The sequence below is a fragment of the Symphalangus syndactylus genome, chromosome 3 (assembly GCF_028878055.3).
Source record: "Symphalangus syndactylus isolate Jambi chromosome 3, NHGRI_mSymSyn1-v2.1_pri, whole genome shotgun sequence".
Classification (NCBI taxonomy): domain Eukaryota; kingdom Metazoa; phylum Chordata; class Mammalia; order Primates; family Hylobatidae; genus Symphalangus; species Symphalangus syndactylus.
Window position 1 is genome coordinate 113,939,100 of NC_072425.2, and position 22,394 is coordinate 113,961,493.

Below are 22,394 nucleotides of genomic sequence, written 5' to 3' on the forward strand. Positions count from 1 at the left end.
TTTAACTATGCTGACTTTCAGCCCACATCTTGTCCATTTTGTGTCTAATCTTATTAAACAAATATTAGAAATTATTATGAAAAGTTTTTTGTTCACTAAAATGGTGATAACAAACCAAGAGGCTAAATATTAAATTATAACTCATTAACTCTTTGGCAGTAATCAAAACAAAAGAACTTTGTAATTTGTTTCATAATAAGGGCTAAACCTGGGCACAGTGGCATGTGCCTGTAGTCCTTGCTACTTGGGAGGCTGAGGTTTCTCATCATTTTATCAGCTAAGCAATGTGTAAAGGATCATCCTCCTGAGGCCAGTTAAAAGATTTACTATACCTGGATCTGTGTCACAGTCCCCTCAGTAACCTCATCATCTGCTACCTCTGTGGTCGCAGTCATGGTCACCTCAAAGCTCTGATCATTTTCTGAAACTTCAAGAAAAGGAACAGTTCATCTCCAGAATAATAATGGCAAGTTCTAATTATTCTAAAAATATCCATGGGAAAAAAAACACGATCATCTAATTTCCTAACACACTCCTTGTTAATACGTCTTCGCATGTATATATTCATTTGCTTAATAATACTTAATGTGCACCTAATTCATAGCAGATATTGCTGTGGGTGCTAGGGATATAGCAGTGAGCAAGGGAAACAAAAATCCTTTCTTCATGGAGCCTGTATTCTATTGGGGAAAGACACAAAATGGATAAGATACTACGTTGGATGGTGATTAGTAGTGAGAAAAAACATAACAGGAAAGGGAATGTGTTGGGGTGGAAGACAGCATTTGAAATTTTATATAGGAGGCTAGGAAAAGTGACCAAGACTTGGAACAAGTGAGGATGGAAGCTAGTTTTGCAGGTATCTCAAGGAAGAGCATTTCAAGGAGAGCCAAGTGCAAAGGCTCTGAGACAGGGTATGCTTGGAGTGTTCATGAGAATAGCAAGGAGGCCAGTGTAGCTAAAGCAGACTAAACAAGAACAGTAGGAGATTGCGTAGGGCCTTGTAAGCCAAAAGGTTTTGTTTGGTTTTAACTCTTAGGTGGGAAACGACTGGAAGATTTTAAATAGAGGAATAATATAATCTTTTATTTTAAGAGGCTCACTCTGGCTGCTGTAAGAAAAACAGTCTGAAGGGCAAACACAAAAAAGGTCAGTGGCTTGGACTAGGGTGAAGGCAAGTGAGAGTGGCTGGTAGTTCAAATTGTGAATGTATTTTGGATGGCAGAGCCACTATGATTTGTAGACAAAGAAGAGATGGAAGAGACTGAAGAGCCAAGGATAACATTAAATTTTTTTTAAAAAAATCAAAACTACTGAAGAATACACCTGCTACTAATTAGTAGGAGAAGACTGTAAAAGAAGCAAATTTAAGGATTCAGGAAGTTATAGAACCTCTACTTTAAACACAATAGTTTTAGACAACTGTAAATATTTAGAGAATGAGAAGTCTGGTCTGGAATAAATCTGGTAGTTAACACCAGATAGTATTTAAAACCTTGAGTTGAGATCACCTAAAAAGTGAGTAAAGAAAACAAAGAAGCAGTCTAAAGTACTTAGTCCTGGGGTGCTCCACATTTAGAGGTTCTGGTGACATGGAAAAGTCAGCAGTAGAGACTGAGAAGAAATAGACGAAAAACACAAAGAAAACCAGAGGAATGTTTTCTACAGGCCAAGTGAAAACGTTTCAGGGAGGAGGGAGTAATAAATATTGTCAAAAGTTGCCGACAGATCAAGTAAGGCAAACACTAAAAAAGTGACCATTCAATTTGGCAACAAGAAGGTCTTTGGAGAGCTGGGAAAAACAGTTTAGTTAAGGGGTGAAAGCTTGATTGGAGTAAGTTTAAGGAAAAATGGGGAAAGGAAATGAAGGCAAATATAGAAAATTTTTAAGGTATTCTGCTCTAAAGGCAAGGAGGAAAACTGAATAAGAACCAAAAGTGAGCTAAAGGAACTTTTTATTTATTTTTTTGACAGGAGCTTGTTCTGTTGCCCAGGCCGGAGTGTTGTGGCACACTCACAGCTTACTGCAGCCTCAACCTCCCAGGCTTAAGCAATTCTTCCACCTCAGCCTCCCTAGTAGCTGAGATTACAGGCGTACACCACCACACCTGGCTAATTTTTCTATTCTTTGAAGAGACAGAGTTTTGCCTTGTTGCCCAGGCTGGTCTCAAACCCCTGGGCTCAAGCAAACTGCCCGCCTCTGCCCCGCAAAGTGCTGGGATTATAGGCAAGAGCCACCACGCCTGACCAGGGACTTTTTATTTTAAAGAAAAATATCAGTATGTTTGCGATACTGTGGGAATGACTCAGTAGAAGAAAAACTGGTGATACAGAAGAGACAAAATAATTATTGGAACAATGTCCTTGAGTAGGTAAAGGGGATGAAATCAAGTAAATGGAAGGGTAGGCCTAAGATAGGACAACAAATATATGGATGGACATAGATGCAGGTAGGTATGTATTTGTGGTAGTGGGAATTTGCAGAAATTATTTTCTGGTTACTTCCATTTTCTTTGTGAAGAGGGAGTAGGGTTATCAGCTCAGAGTAAAAAGGTGGAAAAGTTATTTGCAAGTTTCGGGACAAATGAAATAGTCATCTCAGAGTGGGAAAAAGAACACTAGAGAGCTGTCATTACTGGTGGGCAGCATTATGAGCCCACTTAAGGTTAATAATCAGGAGTTAGAGTGAGAATAGTCAGCCTGCTTGTGCCATTTTTCTCTAATACTTTTCAATTAGCTGCACTGGTACAGACATAAACAGGCAAAGACAGATTTAGACAGTTATGATTTCACCAAATAAGTGAGAGAAAAAAAAGGACTTGGTGAATGCAAGACAGTAATTATAATGATTAACCATAAAACAGGGTAAAAAGGAAAGAAAGGAAACACGTAGAGAAGAAACAATGAAAACGTAATAGGATCAATGGGGCCCAGTGTGGCAAAAGACTACAGGAGTTAGACTCCTACAGGAAGTGAGCTGGAAAGACAGAAGTAGTGGTAGGAAAACAGTCTGAAATAGATCACAAATGGACTCTAGTAATAGGTAAGAGTGGTCAAGGGAGTAATAAATGGAGAACAAAAGGAATAAGAGGCTAAGATACTGAAAGAATCATCTAGACGAATACAGTAATCACTATATAGTTACAACTATAAATAGGGAATGGGATAAATGTAGTGGCAGATAACTACAAAAAGAAGTGGTGAGTTACAATGATTAATATGAGAGTTAGGCTGATGCTGTGAGGATTTTTACGATCCAGAAAGATAAACTTTATCAGTCTTATTGCTAAATATTAGGCTCCAGTGTGTCTTCCATATGTGATGATGCAATGACCCAACATTAAGCAGCTCATGTGCTTTCATGTCAACATACCTCTATTATCTGAAGCTAAGTGAACAGCGCCATGAAGGATTTGGTTTACCACCATAAAATAAAACTAATACCAAGTGTAGTTTGAACCTACAATCATGAACAAGGCATTGCACTTTAATAAAATGAATTGGTTGAAGTCAATTTATATCAAAATAGCCACTTAAAAATTCTAGCTTAGAAAATATTTAGGATTACATCTGTATAGATAGGCCAATTAAGTTTTAGAATTGAATCACAACATAATGATAGTCAAATTAGGAAAGACTTAAAAAAAAATAGGAATCATCAGGAGGAAAGAATATTTAATTAGAAATGTTATGCTTCCAGTTTATACCACAACTGGAAGCAATATTAACACTTTTTCAATTAAGTCTTATAATAAACTAAAAGTTTTTCTGTTCAATTTAGCAAGCAATTAACTCTAAATTCAGAGTACATACCTACTTGTTAAGATATGATTTTCCATGCTGAAAACCTAGTCTTGCCTTTTCAAAAGATGAAGATGTGATTTTGCCTGATGCTGAGTGTAAAATCAAAGTTCTCAGCTATGGCAAAACCCTCCTTTGTGCTAAGAGTGCCAACAGCCATGTGTTCCATCCCCATTGCCATGGACTAAAGCATCTACTCCAGAATCTTCCTGAACACTCCATACTCTTTTTTAAGCAAATCAGAAATACAACCTAATGTTGCAGTTGGTATGCTGTCTTGTGCCAACAGTATTGCACTTGAAATATTATACCTCTTATAGAAGCCAGTCTACTCTAAATGATCTTGAAATAGAAATACATTAAGAACTTTCTCAGTAAGAATAAACTAATTAGGCTTCTAACTTTCATGTTGTCATATAGCATACTGAAGAGGCAATATGGCATTGGGGTTAAGAGTATGTACTACAGGAACCAGAATGCCTAGATATGCTCTTAGTCAAGTTATTATAATTTTCTGTGTCTCAGTTTCCTGACTTATAAAATAGGAATAACAATATTAGTACCTATTGTAAAGCATGCTTTCTTCTCAATGAGGGCAAACATGGTTCTTGGGGTGGGGGGAAATGCATGTGACAATTTTATTATCTTTATGAACAAAGCAAGGACATACAGACAGTACATTAAGAAATACAAGCAATTTTTGAGGATATATTGTACTTTTCATGAAAAGTACTATCAGGAAAAAAGTCTAAAAAGGCTCCTTATGGGGCAATTGACAAAAAAAAAGGTTGGGAAGATTAAAGTAGGCAATATACGTAAAAGTATTCAACAATATGCCTGGCACATAGTATTTATTGTTTATTGTTAGCTAAAAAGAGGTGTTTTGACTAAATGAAGAAAAAAGCAGTAAGTCCAAGTCTATCTAGAAATGCCAACTGAATGTCTTGGAAGCTAAACTTTGATTTTAAAAGGGAACTCTATGGCTCTTAATACGTAGTGACTTACGTGGAAGTGCAACAACTGATATGCAAGGAGTAGAATCATCAATACTCTGATCATCCTCAGAGGACAAACAAAGCCTTTTATGTGGAGGTTCAATACTATCTTCTGAGTCTATTTCATCCGCTTCTAATGGAAGAAAACAAACAAACAAAAATTTCAAACCAATGAGGGAAAACAAAATCTCTAATAATGGCTCTACAATTTTCTTATCTATTAAAAAAATTTTCTTACCAATTTGCTCATTTAACTAAACCTAGTTGTGCAAACAGGATTCAAAAGGACACTGCCTTTCTATGCCTACTGCAGTATTCAACTCCTGAAGGCGGTGTCTTAAACTTGAAGGAGAAGGGAAGCCTGGGGAAAACTACTATCTCTCTTGGCAGTAGAAGCAATATGTGCAGTGACATGGAAGTATGAGAAGCTTAAGGTATAGGTATGTTAGGAAAATAAAGATAGTGTGATCTGCTGTAACACAGGTATATGAAATGTGGCAGGAGGTAAGACTATGAGGAAAGCAGAAATGACTGGAGGCCTATGGGCCAAATTAAAGAACCTGTACTATATTCTAAAAACCTTGGGAAGCTTTATGCTATTAAATGTATCAGAAACAATTTCATCAGCTGCTTGAAAGACGAATTATAGGTAGGACACTGGTTAAAAGGCTATTAGAGCTACCTAGATGAGAAATGAGAAACTGAACTAAGAAAGGAGGGCTTGAAACAGGATGCAATGGATTTAAAAAACATAATACTATCAAGAAGTCTTCAAATGAAACGATGCAGGCAATGAGAGAAATAATTTATTCCCAACCACATTCATGATCTGGACACTAAGTAATGAAATTCACAGAGAAAGGAAAAAAGAGAACTAGGTTTAGGAAGTACATGTAAGGATTGTTTGGGACGTATGAAACTTAAGATGCCTATGAGAAGCACAGAGAATTCTGTATAAAGACAGAGTCTGAGTCATCTTTATAGGTAGGTGCTACTTAAAATCCTGTTTGAATTAAATAACCTATGAATTATGTACAGAGTGAGAAGACAGAACCTAGGTTGAGTAAAGGTGAACTTAAGAGCACAATAAATAAATGACATAAATAATGAGCAAACAGAGGAGTAACAACAAAATTATCAGCTGGAAGGCTATTGAATCTTAATTCATTGTAGATCAGCATATTAAGTCATATTCAAATGATTGTGTACAATTCTTTAACACAGTTTCTAACAAAAAAGTCTACTTGCATTGAGGAATAATCCTACGTTTTCTAATGTATTAAATATGCTGCTGGTACCAATTAGTATAAAAAAAGAAGTATACATTATAGTTATTCCATCATTACCTTTGGGGGCTCAACAGATCCTATTTATAACATAGCAACAAGATTGACAAAAACTAACATTTATGTTAAAGAGATAATCTCCTTTTCTACTGTGCAGCCTAAACTCATAGGCACCTAGACCCCTACTTGGGCAACAGGGGTCAAAAGTGACAGGAATTCATAAATTCAGAGAGTCAGAATTATATGTCAGCAAGTTCTCCTACCATTCTGAGGGCAGTGAAGAATGAGATTCCCTTCTGTGTCCTGAGTCAAAGTCACAGAGTTCACAGTTTCTACTGTTACTGTGTCAGAATCCTCTTCCACTGTGCTCATACTCAAATCTGTACAAGAACAGATTCCAGATCAGGATTTCAAAAATTATTCCCAAATATGAAGTATTCCCTTATAATCCCCTGAAATACCACACACATTTATTTGGGTATCTGCCTACAGTATTCTTCATGTAAAACTGCAATGAGAGTTCGGATTTCAAAAACTGCCTTTCACAAATTTATACCCATTATTTAGAATTAGATATCTGAAAGAATCTGTTTGCTCTGATAAATTTTAAAAACCTACAACATTTGTAATACTTTAAAAAACGTTTTTGCAACATCCAACAAAAGAGAATCTGTCTTATCAGCAAAACTCTCCCCACTTTTTAATTTTGTTTTTATGGACAGCTTTGTAGATGCTTAACTTCTTTTTAAGCAGTAGATTCATCAAAACTTTTATCTTAAGAATTATTTTTCCAAAACATTTTTTTTGCAGGTATTCAAGCTCTATTATCTGAAAAATAGGAACACTAAATAATTCTTCCTGTGTTCTTTTCAAAATATTGTAATTTTAAGAGATGAGTTAGTCCTTCTTTTGAAACAGGTAACTTTGAACATTGTTCAAAGTATCCTTACCTGCTATTTTACACAAATATTATTTTCCTCTTGTTCAGACAGATGGAATAACTAGTTTCAGAATACAGTATCTCATGGCTAGTGGGGGGAAAGGTATGAAACTATAACCAATAGCCTGGTTGAAGTCTTCAGAAATACCTTATAAGGTTTAAGGAGGTTCTTGCCTCAATACTCACTTTTGGCACGTATATTTTACCAACTAAATAATACAGAGGACATAAACCCTGATATAATTACTCAATGTTTATTAAGCTTTTTTGTTTGTTTTTAGAGAAGGGTCTTCATTGTTGCCCAGGCTGGAGTGCAAAGGCTATTCACAGGCACAATCTTAAGTGCACTAGAGCCTTGAACTCCTAAGCTCAAGTGACACTCCTGTCTTAGCCACCCGAATAGCTGGGTACAGGTATGTGCCAACACACCTGGCTCTCTCTGTCTCCTATACACAAAGTATTAGTCCATTCATATATTTACCACTGAAGTGAATGTATTTTCCTTTGGCACAAAAACTTAAATATATTAACATTTACATGGTGAAGATCCAATAATTCATTAAAATTTTACTATACAAATTACTATTTGAAAAGGAAGTCATTCATTTTACAATAGTAATTATGCCACTCCCAAAATAAAGGTAAATGGAAATCATGATCTAGTTTTGGCAAATTTGCAAATCATGTGAGATCCTTGCAACAAAAGCAGACTTACCTAGACAACGGATGGATCAGCTACAGCCCTTCCCACAGAATCAAGTTGCCTTCCCTTAACCACCAGCATCACTTTCATGTTATCCAGATTGTTTCTCTCCCATGTTCCTATCTCTGCAACACTCTGAAAAAGTAACAGCATTACACACAATAAGGCTTAATAAAAACAAACGAATAGTATAGCAGTATGCTGATGAGTCTAGGCTCAAGCCTCTGTGGTATCTCATCTAGAAGAGTAAGACAAAACCAAAATTCTTTTTTAAGTAGAATTTTTGGAAATTGGCCTCTAAAAGTATTCCCCAATAAAGAAAGGACAGAAATGATGACTATTCACAGGCAGTTTCTTAACCCAAGTGGCTCTCATCAGGCAGACAAATGTTCTCTGAAAAAAACAAAAAAACAGGCTCAGCTATGCTGGTGGTTCTATGAACTGTAGACCATGGTACCATTATGTAACATGATGTGTATATCAATCAATACAGTACCATAAATATTATTAGTAACTATAGTTCTTTATAATTATTAACACCTCTCTTTATGTTTTACCTTAAAGCATTAAAAATTATATAATAACCTATTCATCCAGAAAACCCTTTTAAGATGACAGGTGAACAACCCTATCTAGGAATCTGTGGGAAAAAAAAAAAAAAAACCTTAAACAATTAGGCCAGAAAAGACAAATTACAAGCTCTTGAAAGCAGTGTGAAACTTTATGTGAAATGGTTTTTAAAGGTTTCTTTCAATAAGCTTCTCATCTTTATCCTCAAAAGCCAACCAAAGAGCTTAAAAAAAAGCACAAGATTTGAGGTTCAAGGGGACGTTTCAGTAAAAATTAGAGATTAAAATTCTAATTTTTGTGGCATTCTAATTAGATCCTCTTTGCATTTTCAGTGAAAAAGGTACAGATCCTGCTGGAGAAACATTAAGCTATTAGATTTCATGTTGTTATCTTTCTGAATCCATTAATTTTTTAAAGGCTGGCTTTTTAGTAATACCTACTGCAAAAGATGGGGGAAAGAAATGTAAAGAAGTAAAAAAAGAAAGGCTAAAATCATCCATAAACTTCCCAAACAATGATTTTTCATACTCTTTGGTGTAGTTCCTTCTAATCTCATCTCCCGGTGTATGTGTGTCTGTGATTATAGTGTATTGTGCAATTTTATATCCTGCTTTTTAGAATTTGCTCAGATTGAAAAGTGTGAAGGAAACCAAGGTAGGCATTTAACAAAAGTTTACTTAAAACTTACACTGCACCAGGCATAGTGGCTCACCCTTGTAATCCCAGTAATTGGGATTATAAACCCAGTAATTGGGATTACAAACCCTTGTAATTAGTAGGAAGATCACTTAAGCTCAGGAGTTTGAGACCAGCCTGAGATAGTGAGATCTAGTCTCCAGAAAAATATAAAAAATTAGCCAGGTGTGGTGGTGTATGCCTATAACGTCAGCTACTCTGGAGGCTGAGGTGGGAGGATGGCTGCAGCCAGGAGATCAAGGCTGCAGTCTGGGTGAGAGCGAGAACCTGTCTCAAAAAATAGAAAAGCAAAAAATAAAACTTATGCTGCAATAAAAAGTGTGACATTATTTAACAGTTTTCCGTTACTGGACATTTATGTTGTTCCCAATTTTTAATTTCCTTAAACCATACTGAAAAACATATTTTTACACTATTTCCTTGAATATTTGTAAATAAAAATTGTTAAATCAAAGGATATGACAAAATTTAGAACTCTTCAATCATACTGCAATATATTTTCCCAAAAAGTTGCACAAATTTATATCCCAACCATTGAGATGCAAACTCTACTGTTGGTAATCTTGCCAATAGTTATTTTTTAAAAACTTCAAAGCAAAAAGTACGATGCTTATTTTATAGGTGCAAAATGGTCACAGGTTAAGCATTTTAATGATATCATTTCAGGACCCAAGTTAATCCACAACGTTGAGAAAAAGAACAGGAATCCTGGCTCCTTTTTTAAAGTTCTGCAACTCATGTTAGAGATTAGTGAATGATTCTATGCTACTTTGAAAATTAACAAGCTTATTTGTTCAATCAACAAATATATCCAAATATATTACCTCTACTATATGCAGATACCGGGGATACAGTCACTTGTTTTGTTTTTATGCTGTCATCTTTTTTTTGTGGTTTTTGAGATGGAGTCTCGCTCTGTTGCCCAGGCTGTAGTGCAGTGGCATGATCTTGGCTCACTGCAACCTCCGCCTCCCAGGTTCAAGTGATTCTCCTGCCTCAGCCTCCCGAGTAGCTGAGACTACAGGTGCGTGCCACCATGCCCGGCCAATTTTTTGGTTTTTTTTTTTTTAGTAGAGATGGGGTTTCACCATGTTGGCCAGGCTGGTCTCGACCTCCTGACCTCAGGTAATCCACTTGCCTCGGCCTCCCAAAGTGTAGGGATTACAGGCGTGAGCCACTGCGCTTGGTCCCGTCATCTTAAATATGTTCTTGACTTTTTTCCCCTCTATTCTGAGCTATGTGGTCAGTACATTTATTAATATTTAAGAAACTGACCTAGTTTCACTTTTAATGGGTAACACACACAGTTCAAGATTCAAAAGGTAGGTTATTTTTATTAATATTAGTATTAATACTAATAAGATATAAGGCATCTAAATGAAGATGTCAAACTGAGAGTTAAATATATAAAACGAGAGTTCAACAGGCCAGGATTAGACCTATAAATCTTACTGGCATACACATTGTTTTTAAAGATTTCTTAAAGAGATTAGAGAAGACAGCCTAGATTACAGTCTAGAGCACTCTACTAAATTTGGGGAGTCAAGCAAAGGAGAATGAGAAGGACCAGCTAGAGAGATGCAGGAGAAAACCTAAGAGGTGTTAACTAAGAAGCGCAAGAGTGTTTTTTCAATGAGCATTAAGTAGTTAACTCTATTGAAAATTGCTGGGAGGAAAGATAACTGAGAAGTAGCTATGTAATCTGGCAATACAGAGAACAACTGGTGCCTTTAACAAAAGTAGTTTTAGTGGGAGTAGTAGGGGCAGAAGCCTTACTGAAATATGTACAGAATTAGAAGTAGGGAAGAAAAGACAAACTACAGGCCGGGTGTGGTGGCTCACTTTGGGTGGCTCCCAGCACTTTGGGAGGCCAAGGCAGGTGGATCACCTGAGGTCAGGAGTTCGAAACCCGCCTGGCCAACATGGTGAAACCCTGTCTCTACTAAAAATACAAAAATTAGCCGGGTGTGGTGGCAGGAGCCTGTAATCCCGGCTACTCGGGAGGCTGAGGCAGGAGAATCATTTGAACCCGGGAGGTGGAGGTTGCAGTGAGCCAAGATCGCACCATTGCACTCCAGCCTGGAGGACAAGAGTGAGACTTCGTCAAAAAAAAAAGAAAAGAAATGACAAACCACAGATACTTTTATCACGAAGTTTAGCTTTCAAATTAGAACAAAAGGACCAAGTGCAATCAAGACAGTTGTTACATAGAATACATCTGTATTCTGATGTTGGACTGAGAAACATTGGTGAATAAATCAAATTGTGATAGTGGGATAGAAAGTTTATTAATGTAGTGCCTTTATTGCAATTCATTATACATGAACCTACGGTTAACTTTTGGAATCCCTCCCCATTTGGTTTATCTGGGAAATAGGAAAATCGCCAACTCTGCTATCACTTTTTTGGTCCTTTTTGGAGCAAAATAAAGACAGTCATGTAACACATAACATTTTGGTCAACAATCAAATGTGCATATATGGTAAGCCTGAAAGATTGATTATACCAGTATATTTTTACTGTACTTTTTCTATATTTAGATATGTTTAGATACACAAATACTTGCCATTGTGTTAAAATTGTATTCAGTACAGTCACACGCTGTACAGGTCTGTGCATTTTCTATGATGCTCACATGAAATCACCCAAACTGCATCTCTCAGAACTCTGTCATTAAGCAACACATGACTGCACATCAGCTCTTTTCAATTTTCCTTCTTTGTAATGGGTTATACCATATGTACTATTTTTACACTAAAAACGAGAAGATATAGAAGAAAAACACAATTTTAACAGCCATTTTAAATGAAGTGGCATTTTTGCATGTTTTCATCATTTGCTGAGTATCTTTAAATAGCACGATACCCTTAGTACATTAAAGAAAAAAATACCTGAGAGTAGCAGCAAATCTAAATGCAGTTAGGAAGACCATGGACAATCTGCTTGAGATTTCAAGAATTTTGGATATGAAAATTCTGTCTATTGGTGTACAGCTTTATGAACAAGGAATTCAGCTTTATCATCAGTTATTAGAAAGCTGTGCAAGGAATTAAGTTTTATCCATAGCTTTATCAGTGGAGAGTGGCTTACAGAAAGAACTATCAGATGTGTTTAAACAGCCCTAATGTTTTGGCATTGCTGTTATTTATGCACTCCTTATTTATAGCTTTGATAGCTTTAATTTTCTAGTCTATCATGTGCCTGACAAATGTAGTTATATGCCTTATTGACATTTCCATTAAAAACTTTAATTTTGAATTATTTATGCATAACTATGGAATTTGCTTCACTGGGCTCAAAGTTGACAGGATTTCTGCCACCATCTGTAAATTTTTATTTAGATTATGTATCTCATAATCTTGTTTTTTAGAAGAACAGGGGAAACATTTCTTGTAATCTGCTGTTTAACAAAGTTTTTTAAAGTTTGTCAGGCAGTTAACAGTGAACCAGATCATTTTTGTATTGATTGAAAAATACTTAACTTTTAGAAACTTAGGTTTCAGTATTAACGACAGTGCTTAGCTTAGCATTACTTGTAGTTTGAATCATTTAACTCTAAGGAAGATATTGGTTAAGAATGTTTTCTAAGTTTTATACCCTACAAATGAAGACCTAAAAAAAAGTATAAAATGAAATACAGTGAAATGTACAAAATTCCAGTTTATTACATAAAATTTAAATGTGTACTTAATAAATCTTGATTGATTACTTGATAAATCACTAGATAGGTGGTATGTTTCAACAGTTATTTAATGCTTTCTGAAGAAATAATTTCTGGTCATTAAAAACTAATCATGTTCTGCATCAAGAATTATGGCTAAAATTATTATAACTCTTAAAGTTTTAACTCATTGATAACTCAAGAATAAATTTTAGAAAACTCAGGATAGCATTCTGTTCCTGTAACAATCTCAATGAAGTTTTTTTGCAAGACTAAAATGTATTTGATTTGCTCCTTAAATTTTAGATTTTGTTAGATGCCATTTAAATAATGGTACAGAATTCACTCCTTAGCATTTTTTCAGACAAGCTGAAGTGGTTTTAATTAGACTGAGTACTATTTAAATTACCTTTCAGAATTATTTTAATCATTGAGTTTTTAAACATATGGCATCTTTACCAAGTACATTCGAAGGTTTATTATTGACAGAACAAGTTGGGATACAATAAGGACTTGGGATAAGTCATTTCATTAATAATCACTACAAATGCTGTGTGTTTTAATTTATAAAACCATACCGAACACCTTCTGCCAAACTTCAAAATTTGTATATACTTCTGGGCCACGAAAGTTGATAGTTTTATTTATGACTACTTAGATTGTTATTTATGAATAAAACAAGGCAGGAAAATACATTGAGAATTATGTTTACAGTGAACTTCTTTAATGCATCATATTTCTTAAAACATACTTTTAAGGTGTACTTAGTATTTTAAAAACCAAACAAAACAATTATACAATTGCAGGTTTATACATGTTGTCAATGACAAAAATAAAACCATTCTGGTGGCTTGAAAAAAAAAAAGCACACAACCTTAAGTGTGGTACAAAACTCTTATAATGGAGTTGTGTCTTCATTATAATACAACCTTATAGCTCCCAATGAAAAAGATGACCCTATTTAATATACTACAACCTGGAAGAACAAAAAGGGATAAGCATAAATAACTCTTGGATCTGTTATTTAACATAGAATTCAATTAAAGAAATGAGTTATTCATGCTATTCTTCCTTTCAGTATTGATGTAAAGTTCTTATCCAATGGGTTATCTTAGACTGGTATTTCCATCAACTGAGTCTACCTATCGTCCTGATTTTTCTGGGCATTTAAGTGTTGATATCTTCTAAAAACCAGAATCAAGGAATAAAGTCACCTTTCTTCCCAGTTTTGGGGGCTAATTCTGTAAACAGATGTATACTCATTTCCAAGTACAGTACTGATACAAGTATGAAAGAGTTTAGATGCTATTAGTGGCAATCATGAGAAGCACAGGAACCAACATTTGCTGACCCTAGATGCTTGCAGCTGTGATTCTAAACTGGAACACTGGATGAGACCACATGATATAAAACATTCCCTATTTTAATATACTCACTTTATACTGTGAAATCTTGCAAGCTACAGAACATACAGCACCACAATTTTATTAGGTGAGTTAAAGACTGAGAAACACTGACTGAGAAACAGTGTCTGGCATAGTTCAACCAATAAAGCAGTAAGGACAGTTTTCAGATGTTTTTTTCTCCTGACCCAGTACAGTATAAGAAAAATCATTCATATTCTTTGTGTGATTTGCAAATCTTCTACCCATGTATCAGCATGCCTATCTTTTACTGTTTTCACAATATTAAGATCACACTGTCACATCTTTTTTGTACTTACTGTATCAGGAGCATCTTCCAGTATCATTACTACTCTACATTTTGAATGGGCACATAGATCTAAATTTATCTAATTCGTACCTATTACTGAACATTTGTTTTTGTGGCTATGTTATTATAAAACTCCAAATGGACTATTACTCTATCATTGTATAACTAATGCTTTAAAAACTACTTAAAAGAGAATTTGCTTAGTAACATCTAAGGAATTTGGAAGATAAATTTTAAGATATTTTTATTTTGAAATAATGAAAGTCTAAGTAGGAAATCTTAGTGAAGATAATAGGTAACAAATTCATACACCCTAAACATGGGTACACAGAGGGCTGTCAGACAAGAGGTAAGGTCATAGAATAAGCATAACATCTTCATAAGTACAAACTTTATTCAAGATACGAATAGGAACACTACACACTTGAAGAAGAATGTTTTGGACTATGATGCCAGGCCCCATGGGATTTGTTCCTCCATATACTTTGTGGAAAAGTTTGAGCAGCAGAGCCATAAATGAACATAAGGCATATTCAATTAAGGTACCTAATTAATGTTTACTATGCCTTGGTTTTAAGATGGTAAAATATGACTATATATCATAAAAATGTCAATAGAGCTGTTAGTGGAGTCTATTCTAGCAGGCTTTATGTTGATTTCAATTACCAACTACTGCCGGGCGCGGTGGCTCACGCTTGTAATCCCAGCACTTTGGGAGGCCGAGGCGGGCGGATCACGAGGTCAGGAGATCCAGACCACGGTGAAACCCCGTCTCTACTAAAAATACAAAAAATTAGCCGGGCGTGGTGGCGGGCGCCTGTAGTCCCAGCTACTCGGAGAGGCTGAGGCAGGAGAATGGCATGAACCTGGGAGGCGGAGCTTGCAGTGAGCCGAGATTGTGCCACTGCACTCCAGCCTGGGCGACAGAGCGAGACTCCGTCTCAAAAAAAACAAAAAACCAAAAAAACAAAAATTACCAACTACTGAAAAGAAAGTCATTATTACTTGAGTAAAGAGGATTACTTGATAGCAAGGATCATTTTAAGGTGCAGCATTTCATATCTGGTTTGACAGTAAAACTATATTGCTTATTCAAAAAGCAAAAATGTTATTTTTCACTTCATGCATGGTTCAGGAACTTATAATGTGTCATTGGCTACACTTGAAAGATTTCATCCATTCAAAACTGAGTACTTTTCTACAAGGCACCATCAGAGGCTCTTTACATGGAAATATACAGTATCACCAGACACCTGTGATTTACAGTGAAGTTAATTTTTAAAGCACATTCACTCATTAGATACTAAAATATACACCGGCACTAAAATAAACCTAATGAGCATTTCTGATACATAACACCTGATGGGAAGTGAATGAATCAACTTTGACCACTGGTGCTTGGAAGAATGACCTAACAGTGTACAAAATCAAAATGACATTTAAATATATGAAATGATAGAAAATTAAACTGTTCATAATGAGCTCTCCATTGTGCTTTTCCCTGACAATTTATTTCTAGTATTCAGTCATGGAATGGATTATCTTTCTACAAACTTGGGTGGTGGGGCGGGGGAGACCTAACCACGTTCCTCCTTTTAAACTTATCTACCTTTATAGAATCAAAGCAAACACAAAATCCATTTGTGATTTCTATTACAGGAATTTTCTTCACAAAATGAAAGCACCATCAAGATAAACGGAGAAATGACATGAAAGCAGACAGATGCCACATACATGTGGTAACTATCCATATTTTATCTTTAATATTTGGCAATTACTTTAATAAAAATCATTTAGTTTACCACTTTCTCGGGTCTTCTTGTATCATTTGGAGACATAAAGGAGCTGAAACTGCAAAGCATTTAAAAGTATATCAATTCCTAGGAAATCCTTTCATACAGGAAAAATATGATGGTGGTAAGAAAAAAAATGGACTATTAAAATGGAAAAGTCCATTTTGGAAAGGCAGAACAACACCTCAGTGTTAAATATGCAGTCTCTATATATGATATAAAAATAAGTAGAATGAACCCTCCCCAAACTTTGTTCCTAAGCTTTTGATGTCTTTGCAACAGACAGGTGTGTGTTTAATACAAGTGATGCAAGACGTCAATACTTTCAAAAACACTTCTAAGCTCCCTCAATATTTTAACATCTATGTGCCAGGCACTTGTTTCACATTATCGCATTCATCCTCACAGGTGTTAATTTAAGCCAATGCACTTAATGAAGCACGGCAAAGGCAACTGTTTAAAATAATGAGATGTTATTTTCAGGACATGTAAGTTTATTACACCATTAATAAAAATTAGAGTCTATAGATGTTGGAGAGATAAATGAGGCTAACAGAAAGGTAAGATTTTTTGCGGAGGAGGTAAAGGCAAGTTTTTTGTTGTTATTTAAATACTAACTAGTGATATCAAACTAACCTTATAAAATACATACACTATCTCCCCACCTTTAAAGCACCCCTGGGGTGTAATGAGATAACTAAAGCACTGAAAAAAGAGATCTCTAAAAAAAAGGACTAGAGGACAGCTACCTACTTTTGATATGATTCTCCACCAGTAAACATTTCCCAGCCATGCTGTTTTCAAAGCTCAAGTCGTAACGCCCAAACTTTGATTTCTTCCCCTCAAAATACTTCTAAAACCTGAACACTCAGAAAAATGTTTACATAAAATAATGTATTCATATAACTGCAAAGTATGAACTTAAAGCTCTAGGAAAGATGCAATGCCCAGTACTTACTGATTAAATGTTGATGAAGACAGGGCAATAGCATTTTGGTTCCACCATTAGCTCAACTGCAACCAATTAAAGAGATTCACGCAGAATATGCAGGTGCTAAATCAGTCCCAAAAAGCATATTTTGGGGTGAGCCTATCAACTAAAATAGTAAGAAAAAAAATTAGCTTGTTTGGTGGCATACAGAAGCACCTAATATTGGGAGTTAAAATGAGATAAAAATCACCACAAATCATGAAATGTATTTTTCACACCTATAACATAATGGTTTTTTCCAGATACAATCAGGCTGGTTTTTGTGCTTTCTGTATGGAAGAAAAAAATTATTCTCAAACCAAATTGGATTCTCTCAGCATGACAGGTTTTGTAACGTTAAGGAATGTAGCTTTAACCTTTTTTCTCTAAATCTTAACAGAATTTCTAAATCCTAACCAAATACATGAAATCCTGTCTCTAAGTACACCATAAGAGCAAAAAGATAAGATTTTGGTGTATAGCCATAGTCATTCTTTAAATGTTAAAGTGATGGCAAATTATTCAAATTATTAAAAGACAGTAATCCTCAGAAAGCTATTTGAAATATAAATTCAAAACCAGCTTAAAGAAATTTGAATGAAAAAATATGAAAACCCTTAACTGAAAAAAACAGATTTTGTAATACTTTCAATATAATGGAAGAATATTCTCGTATTTGGAGCTTAAAAGCTACAAATGGTTTTCTCCCACGAATTAAAAATACAGGTATAATTTAAAATTTTCCAAATGGCATCACTTTAAGCTTAAGACATGTCATATTAAAAAATAATTACACATAATATGCATTTTGTAGGACGTCCCAACATGCAGCCTCGACTGTCAGAAAGGAGGCACACATAATCAAATCCGTGTACATTAAAAAGAGGTACACAAAGATGAACTGAGTTGCGAAAAAAACAACTACACAAATTCAATGAAAGGGAGGAGTCCTGACTCATACTGTATACTATTATCCTTTTCCTTATCTACACCGAATATTTTATATAAAGACATATGCTCTATCATTCAATTGCACAGAAGGGCACTTGGCCACTTCTCTCAAATCTGCTCTGGAGATTGTGGTAAAACATTCTACATACCTCCCTGAAGAAATTCTCAAAGCGAAGTCCATTTTAGAGAACAAAGTGGACTTAACAATTTTAACAACTTTCTCGGAACTCGGCACAATAGGGTAATTACTACTTTATAGACGCATTTTCCGTGCTCCACCACGACTCTGTCCCCGCGCCCCAGCCCACATCCCTTCTTTAAAGAGACTCAGACTGACAGAGACGGTTCGGCCAGCTATCCCGATTCTCTATGTCTGGGCCGTGAATCGCCGATCAAGGCTGAACCCCCGCAAAATTACAGAAGAATCTAAAGCGCAAACGAGGGAAAAGAACAAAAAAGCAAAGGGGGGGAAGTTGGGTCGAGACCCACCCCCACTCTCTCAACCCCACCCAAGCCTACCTCTCCTACACTGGACAAAACCGAAACAAAAACGTAACAAAAATAAAAACGAAAAAAAGAACACCACGAGAAAACAAGTAGGGCTTCCTTACTGTCTCCACTCCTTCTGGCCCAGCTCTCTACTCAACCTCCCGGCCCACCCCACCCCCCAGGGGTCCCGGCGCCATTTAGCTCCTCCGAAGCCGCCGCCATTTTCCGCCCCCGCCGGATCGCTGCTGTGCCTTGGCAGCAGCTCGCTTCCCTACTCTGCAGCCTGAGCCACGGGCGCCGCCCGGCCCTAAGAGGGAGGCCCTGGCCGGAACGTGCGGGGACGGCAGCTGCAACGTCAGGAAGGCCAGGCTCCGACCCCGCCCGCAGTGCCCCGGCGCCGACAGCTTGAGCCAGCCGGCGGGAGCTAGCGGGCAGCAAGGGGGCCGGACAGGCTCCACTGGGCGGAGCGGCCCTGGCGGTGGTTGGGACCTGAAGGTTCCATCGCACTTACTTCCTGTTTTGGGTCCGGGCACTTTGGAAGAACCAGGATGGAGGCTCCAAAAAATACCAGGATGGAGGAAGCAGCCACGGGCGAGAGTGGCTGCAGCTGGAGTGAGCGAGCGCGACAAGCCACCGGAAACGGAGCTGCGGCCGCGCCCCGCCCCCAGCTCCCCGCACGCTGCCCCTCCCGCTCGTCTGTCCCGCTGGCGGGCCCGCGTGCTGGCTGTACGCGTCACTTCCGGCTGTGTCGGCGCGCGAAAAAAAATCCTGCGTTGGAATGTTGGTACTGGTCTGTGGCGGTGGTTGTCGGCTGTCCTGCCGGGAAAACTCAGCACTGACTATCCCACTGCTGATGCTGTAAAAGAGGTCCTTCTGCTATGACGCAACTGTGGTTCCTCTGGTTCTGGGGACACTTAGGCCCAGCGTGCCGATTTTCATAGTTCCCTGTGGCTTCCAGCCGAGGGAGCCGCGGTGTGGAACGGAGGGAACCAGTCATCTCAGTGCTGAAGAAAACAGGGAGTGTGTGTCTTCATACTTGATTTGCCTTGCCGCAGGGGCTTAATATGAGATGTCTGGGCGTGTTAAGTCGTTCTTGATGAAATGTGTCCTCTGTGAGTGTAGTCTCACTGTCAGACTAGGAAGATGCTGTTTTGCTGTGCCCAGTTCCTCTTAAAAGTACAGATGCTCCTTGGGTTTGCAGCCGTATAAACCCATGCTAAATCGAAAATGCGTTTTAATACCCTTATAAACGAAAAGGATAAATAAGCCTTTGGGTTCTGTAATGTGAGCCAGCATTCTTTGAGTGCTTATGTGACAGGTAAATGTTTTACGTGTATTAAACTCATTTAATGTTCATAAGTGCTAAGTGCATCGCTACAATTACTACAAATGAATCCCATTTTACACAGGAACCAAAGAGCAGTGAAGGAATGTGTCCAAGGGCTCCCAAGTTGGCAGTGGAATTAGAATTGAAGCCTCAGCTCCAAAGCCTGTGTTCTGAACTACCCGGTTGCAGCTCACAAAATACACTTTGGCAGTACTTTCATAACGAAAACAAATGATTACAACCAGTTTACAAATGCTTTGCTTTGCTTTACTTTACTGGAGGATCGACATGTTTGACTAATTTTCAAAAATAAGTCTCAGAAGCAGCATTTTCTTGTGTTGATAACTTTATTACTAATTTGTGGCACTCTGCATTCTATTGGAGTTAAGCCATGTATCATTTCATTTTTTAATAAGTACATAATATTTATGTAAGCAAAACTGTGAGACAGAATAGTATCGTGCTGTGGACTCAGGCAGTCAGACCTGAGTGTGAATCTTGGCTCCATTTCTCAGTAGTGGATATGGCACTTCACCTCTTTTAGCTTTGTTTACTTTAGAAAAATAGGAGTAATAAGATCTACCTTCCAGAATATTGTAGACAGCGTAGTTTGCATAGAATCTGACGTGTATTAAGCATTAAAAATGGTAACTAATAAACCTTAAAGCCAGGAAAGCAATACAGCTACTCAAAGAGCCGTTCTAATAAAATAATAATTACATATGCAAAATTGTTGACATTTAACATTGATTAGAAGGTGGTTCCTAATGAGCCATATTTTTCATAAGACATAACCATATAAGATTATTTTCGCTAAGGCATAAAATAGTGATAAATTATAGTCGGGCTGTCCATTCTCTTCTGCTAAATTTTAGGTCAGCCTGCACGCTGCTAATTCCCCCAAAAAAGTCAAGTGCATCCTCATAACTAAATTCTCCCTTTCTGGTTGAGTTTCTTTTATAACTACCTTTTCCCAAGTCAGTTGGTATTTATTTGGGGATGACAAATGTATTTTAATATTAGCTTAATGCGTAATTAAAAAATATAATAACATCTCTATCCCTTTAGCTTGAATAATCAATGTAAAGACGATCCATAACACAACTTGATTCCCAGAGCAATTTTCTGCAGTTATACTTCTATGTTATCCGTACCTCATTACTTAGTCAATGTGTACCTAGGGAATGGATGAGATTTCAAATATTATCCAAGGATTTACCTATTTAGGAATTAAACATTTTGTAGAAAAATCATTAGAAGTATTTCTATCCTAAACAATAATTATGAAAGCATTTATAGCGTAGCTATGGTATTTACTGCATTTGCTAGTTAAAATTGACTTTGTTGGACTCCAGATGTTTATAACACTTTTGTGAACCTCATCAGTGATTGATGATGAAATTGCCTTTTATGACAGGTTGATATATTAATATAAAGTATTTCAAATACTGAGAAGCAGGTTCTGTTGTTTCATGATCATCTTGTGCTAATTCAGAAAAAAAAAGATGTTTATAAGCTTTTGTTCAAAGTAAAAAAAAATACAATTACTGAGTAATTTTCTTTCTACATCGTCTCTGAGTCCTGTTAATATAGCTGATGGGTATACACTGTAGGGCCTTCCAGCTGATGGGGATTGCTGTGCTAGTGGAGGAACGAATAAACTGTCCCAGTTAAGCCCACACACCAGGCTTTACCAGGTGATCTCCTGTCTCAGATTCTTCCTGTAGGCTTCCCTCTGGGCCTTATGACACTCCATCTTACAATCCTTTTCCCACCTTGCATTTTGCCTATGTGTCTCATCTCTACAATCCTTTTAATACCTCAGCCTGGTGACCACCTCTCTATATCCACTTCACTTTTTTCTTCTTTTGTGGTAAATCTTTGTTGAGATCTATTGATAGGATACTAGCCAAAAAAAGTGTTTCCTTATCAAGGGAATGGAGAGCTAAGACTTCCAATACTCCTAGCCAATAAGGATAAAAATTTTTGTTCTGTCTTTGTAATTTTGGTGTGCAAAACAAAATAAAACAGTTCAGATACTTCACTAAAACAGGATAATATCCAGACCCAGACTCAAAGACCTATTCCTTTATAATCTAGCATGGAAGAGAGAGGGACAATGTATTAGTTAACTAAGCAATAATTGCCATGTTTTGTAAGTTCTGAGAGAGATACAACTTGGGTGCTCTGAAAGTGAACTTTTACATAAAGAGTTCAGAGTAGGCCTTTCTGAGAAGATACTTAAGCAGAAAGTTAAGAATAAACAAGCATAGTAGGGGGTGCAAGGTGGGAAAGCATTTGTCCAGCTAGTGCATGAAAGCATATTTGCAGAAAGCAACTGGCTTGTAAAATGTTTATAAAATGGTGAAAGCACAGCACTGCCAGGTGATAGCCTGTCCCTTGAAAATGTTAGCTGAATTTCTCAAAAAACTTTATTGTGGTAAGAACACAACATGACATCTGCCCTCTTAATAAAGTTTTCAGTGTATAAAACATTAT

The 22,394-nt window shown here is 36.8% G+C and overlaps 2 protein-coding genes across 15 annotated transcripts in view; one reads left to right on the forward strand and one right to left on the reverse strand.

Annotated features, from left to right (window-relative positions):
- Positions 1-19,209, reverse strand: part of DMTF1 (cyclin D binding myb like transcription factor 1) — a 43,995-nt gene extending 24,786 nt beyond the window's left edge. For 3 of the 14 annotated variants that reach the window (XM_063634877.1, XM_063634868.1, XM_063634862.1), the window contains exons 1-7: positions 19,080-19,198; positions 17,117-17,255; positions 11,558-11,745; positions 7,738-7,860; positions 6,346-6,462; positions 4,807-4,929; positions 333-427 (exon numbers count right to left, since the gene is read on the reverse strand). In XM_063634877.1, the coding sequence (XP_063490947.1) occupies positions 333-427; positions 4,807-4,929; positions 6,346-6,454 (327 nt within the window). In that variant the 5' untranslated portion in view covers positions 6,455-6,462; positions 7,738-7,860; positions 11,558-11,745; positions 17,117-17,255; positions 19,080-19,198. Of the gene's footprint in view, positions 1-332; positions 428-4,806; positions 4,930-6,345; positions 6,463-7,737; positions 7,861-11,557; positions 11,746-17,116; positions 17,256-18,228; positions 18,968-19,079 lie in introns of those variants that run through there. The other 11 variants (XM_055272865.2, XM_055272863.2, XM_055272860.2 and 8 more) reach the window with 6 other exon arrangements.
- Positions 17,785-21,461, forward strand: LOC129478562 (uncharacterized). The gene is made up of 5 exons (XM_063636649.1): positions 17,785-17,854; positions 17,943-17,967; positions 18,339-18,675; positions 18,770-19,435; positions 19,978-21,461. The coding sequence occupies exons 1-5, from the start codon at positions 17,785-17,787 to the stop codon at positions 20,128-20,130; spliced, it is 1,251 nt and encodes a 416-aa protein (XP_063492719.1). The 3' UTR covers positions 20,131-21,461.
- Positions 21,462-22,394: the final 933 nt, after the last annotated feature.

Coding starts and splice junctions, on each gene's coding strand:
- LOC129478562 (XM_063636649.1), top strand. CDS start 17,785: ATGGAAGAATATTCTCGTATTTGGAGCTTAAAAGCTACAAATGGTTTT. Junction 17,855..17,942: donor CCCACGAATTAAAAATACAG/GTATAATTTAAA, acceptor TGCATTTTGTAG/GACGTCCCAACATGCAGCCT. Junction 18,676..18,769: donor AGAACACCACGAGAAAACAA/GTAGGGCTTCCT, acceptor GGCGCCATTTAG/CTCCTCCGAAGCCGCCGCCA.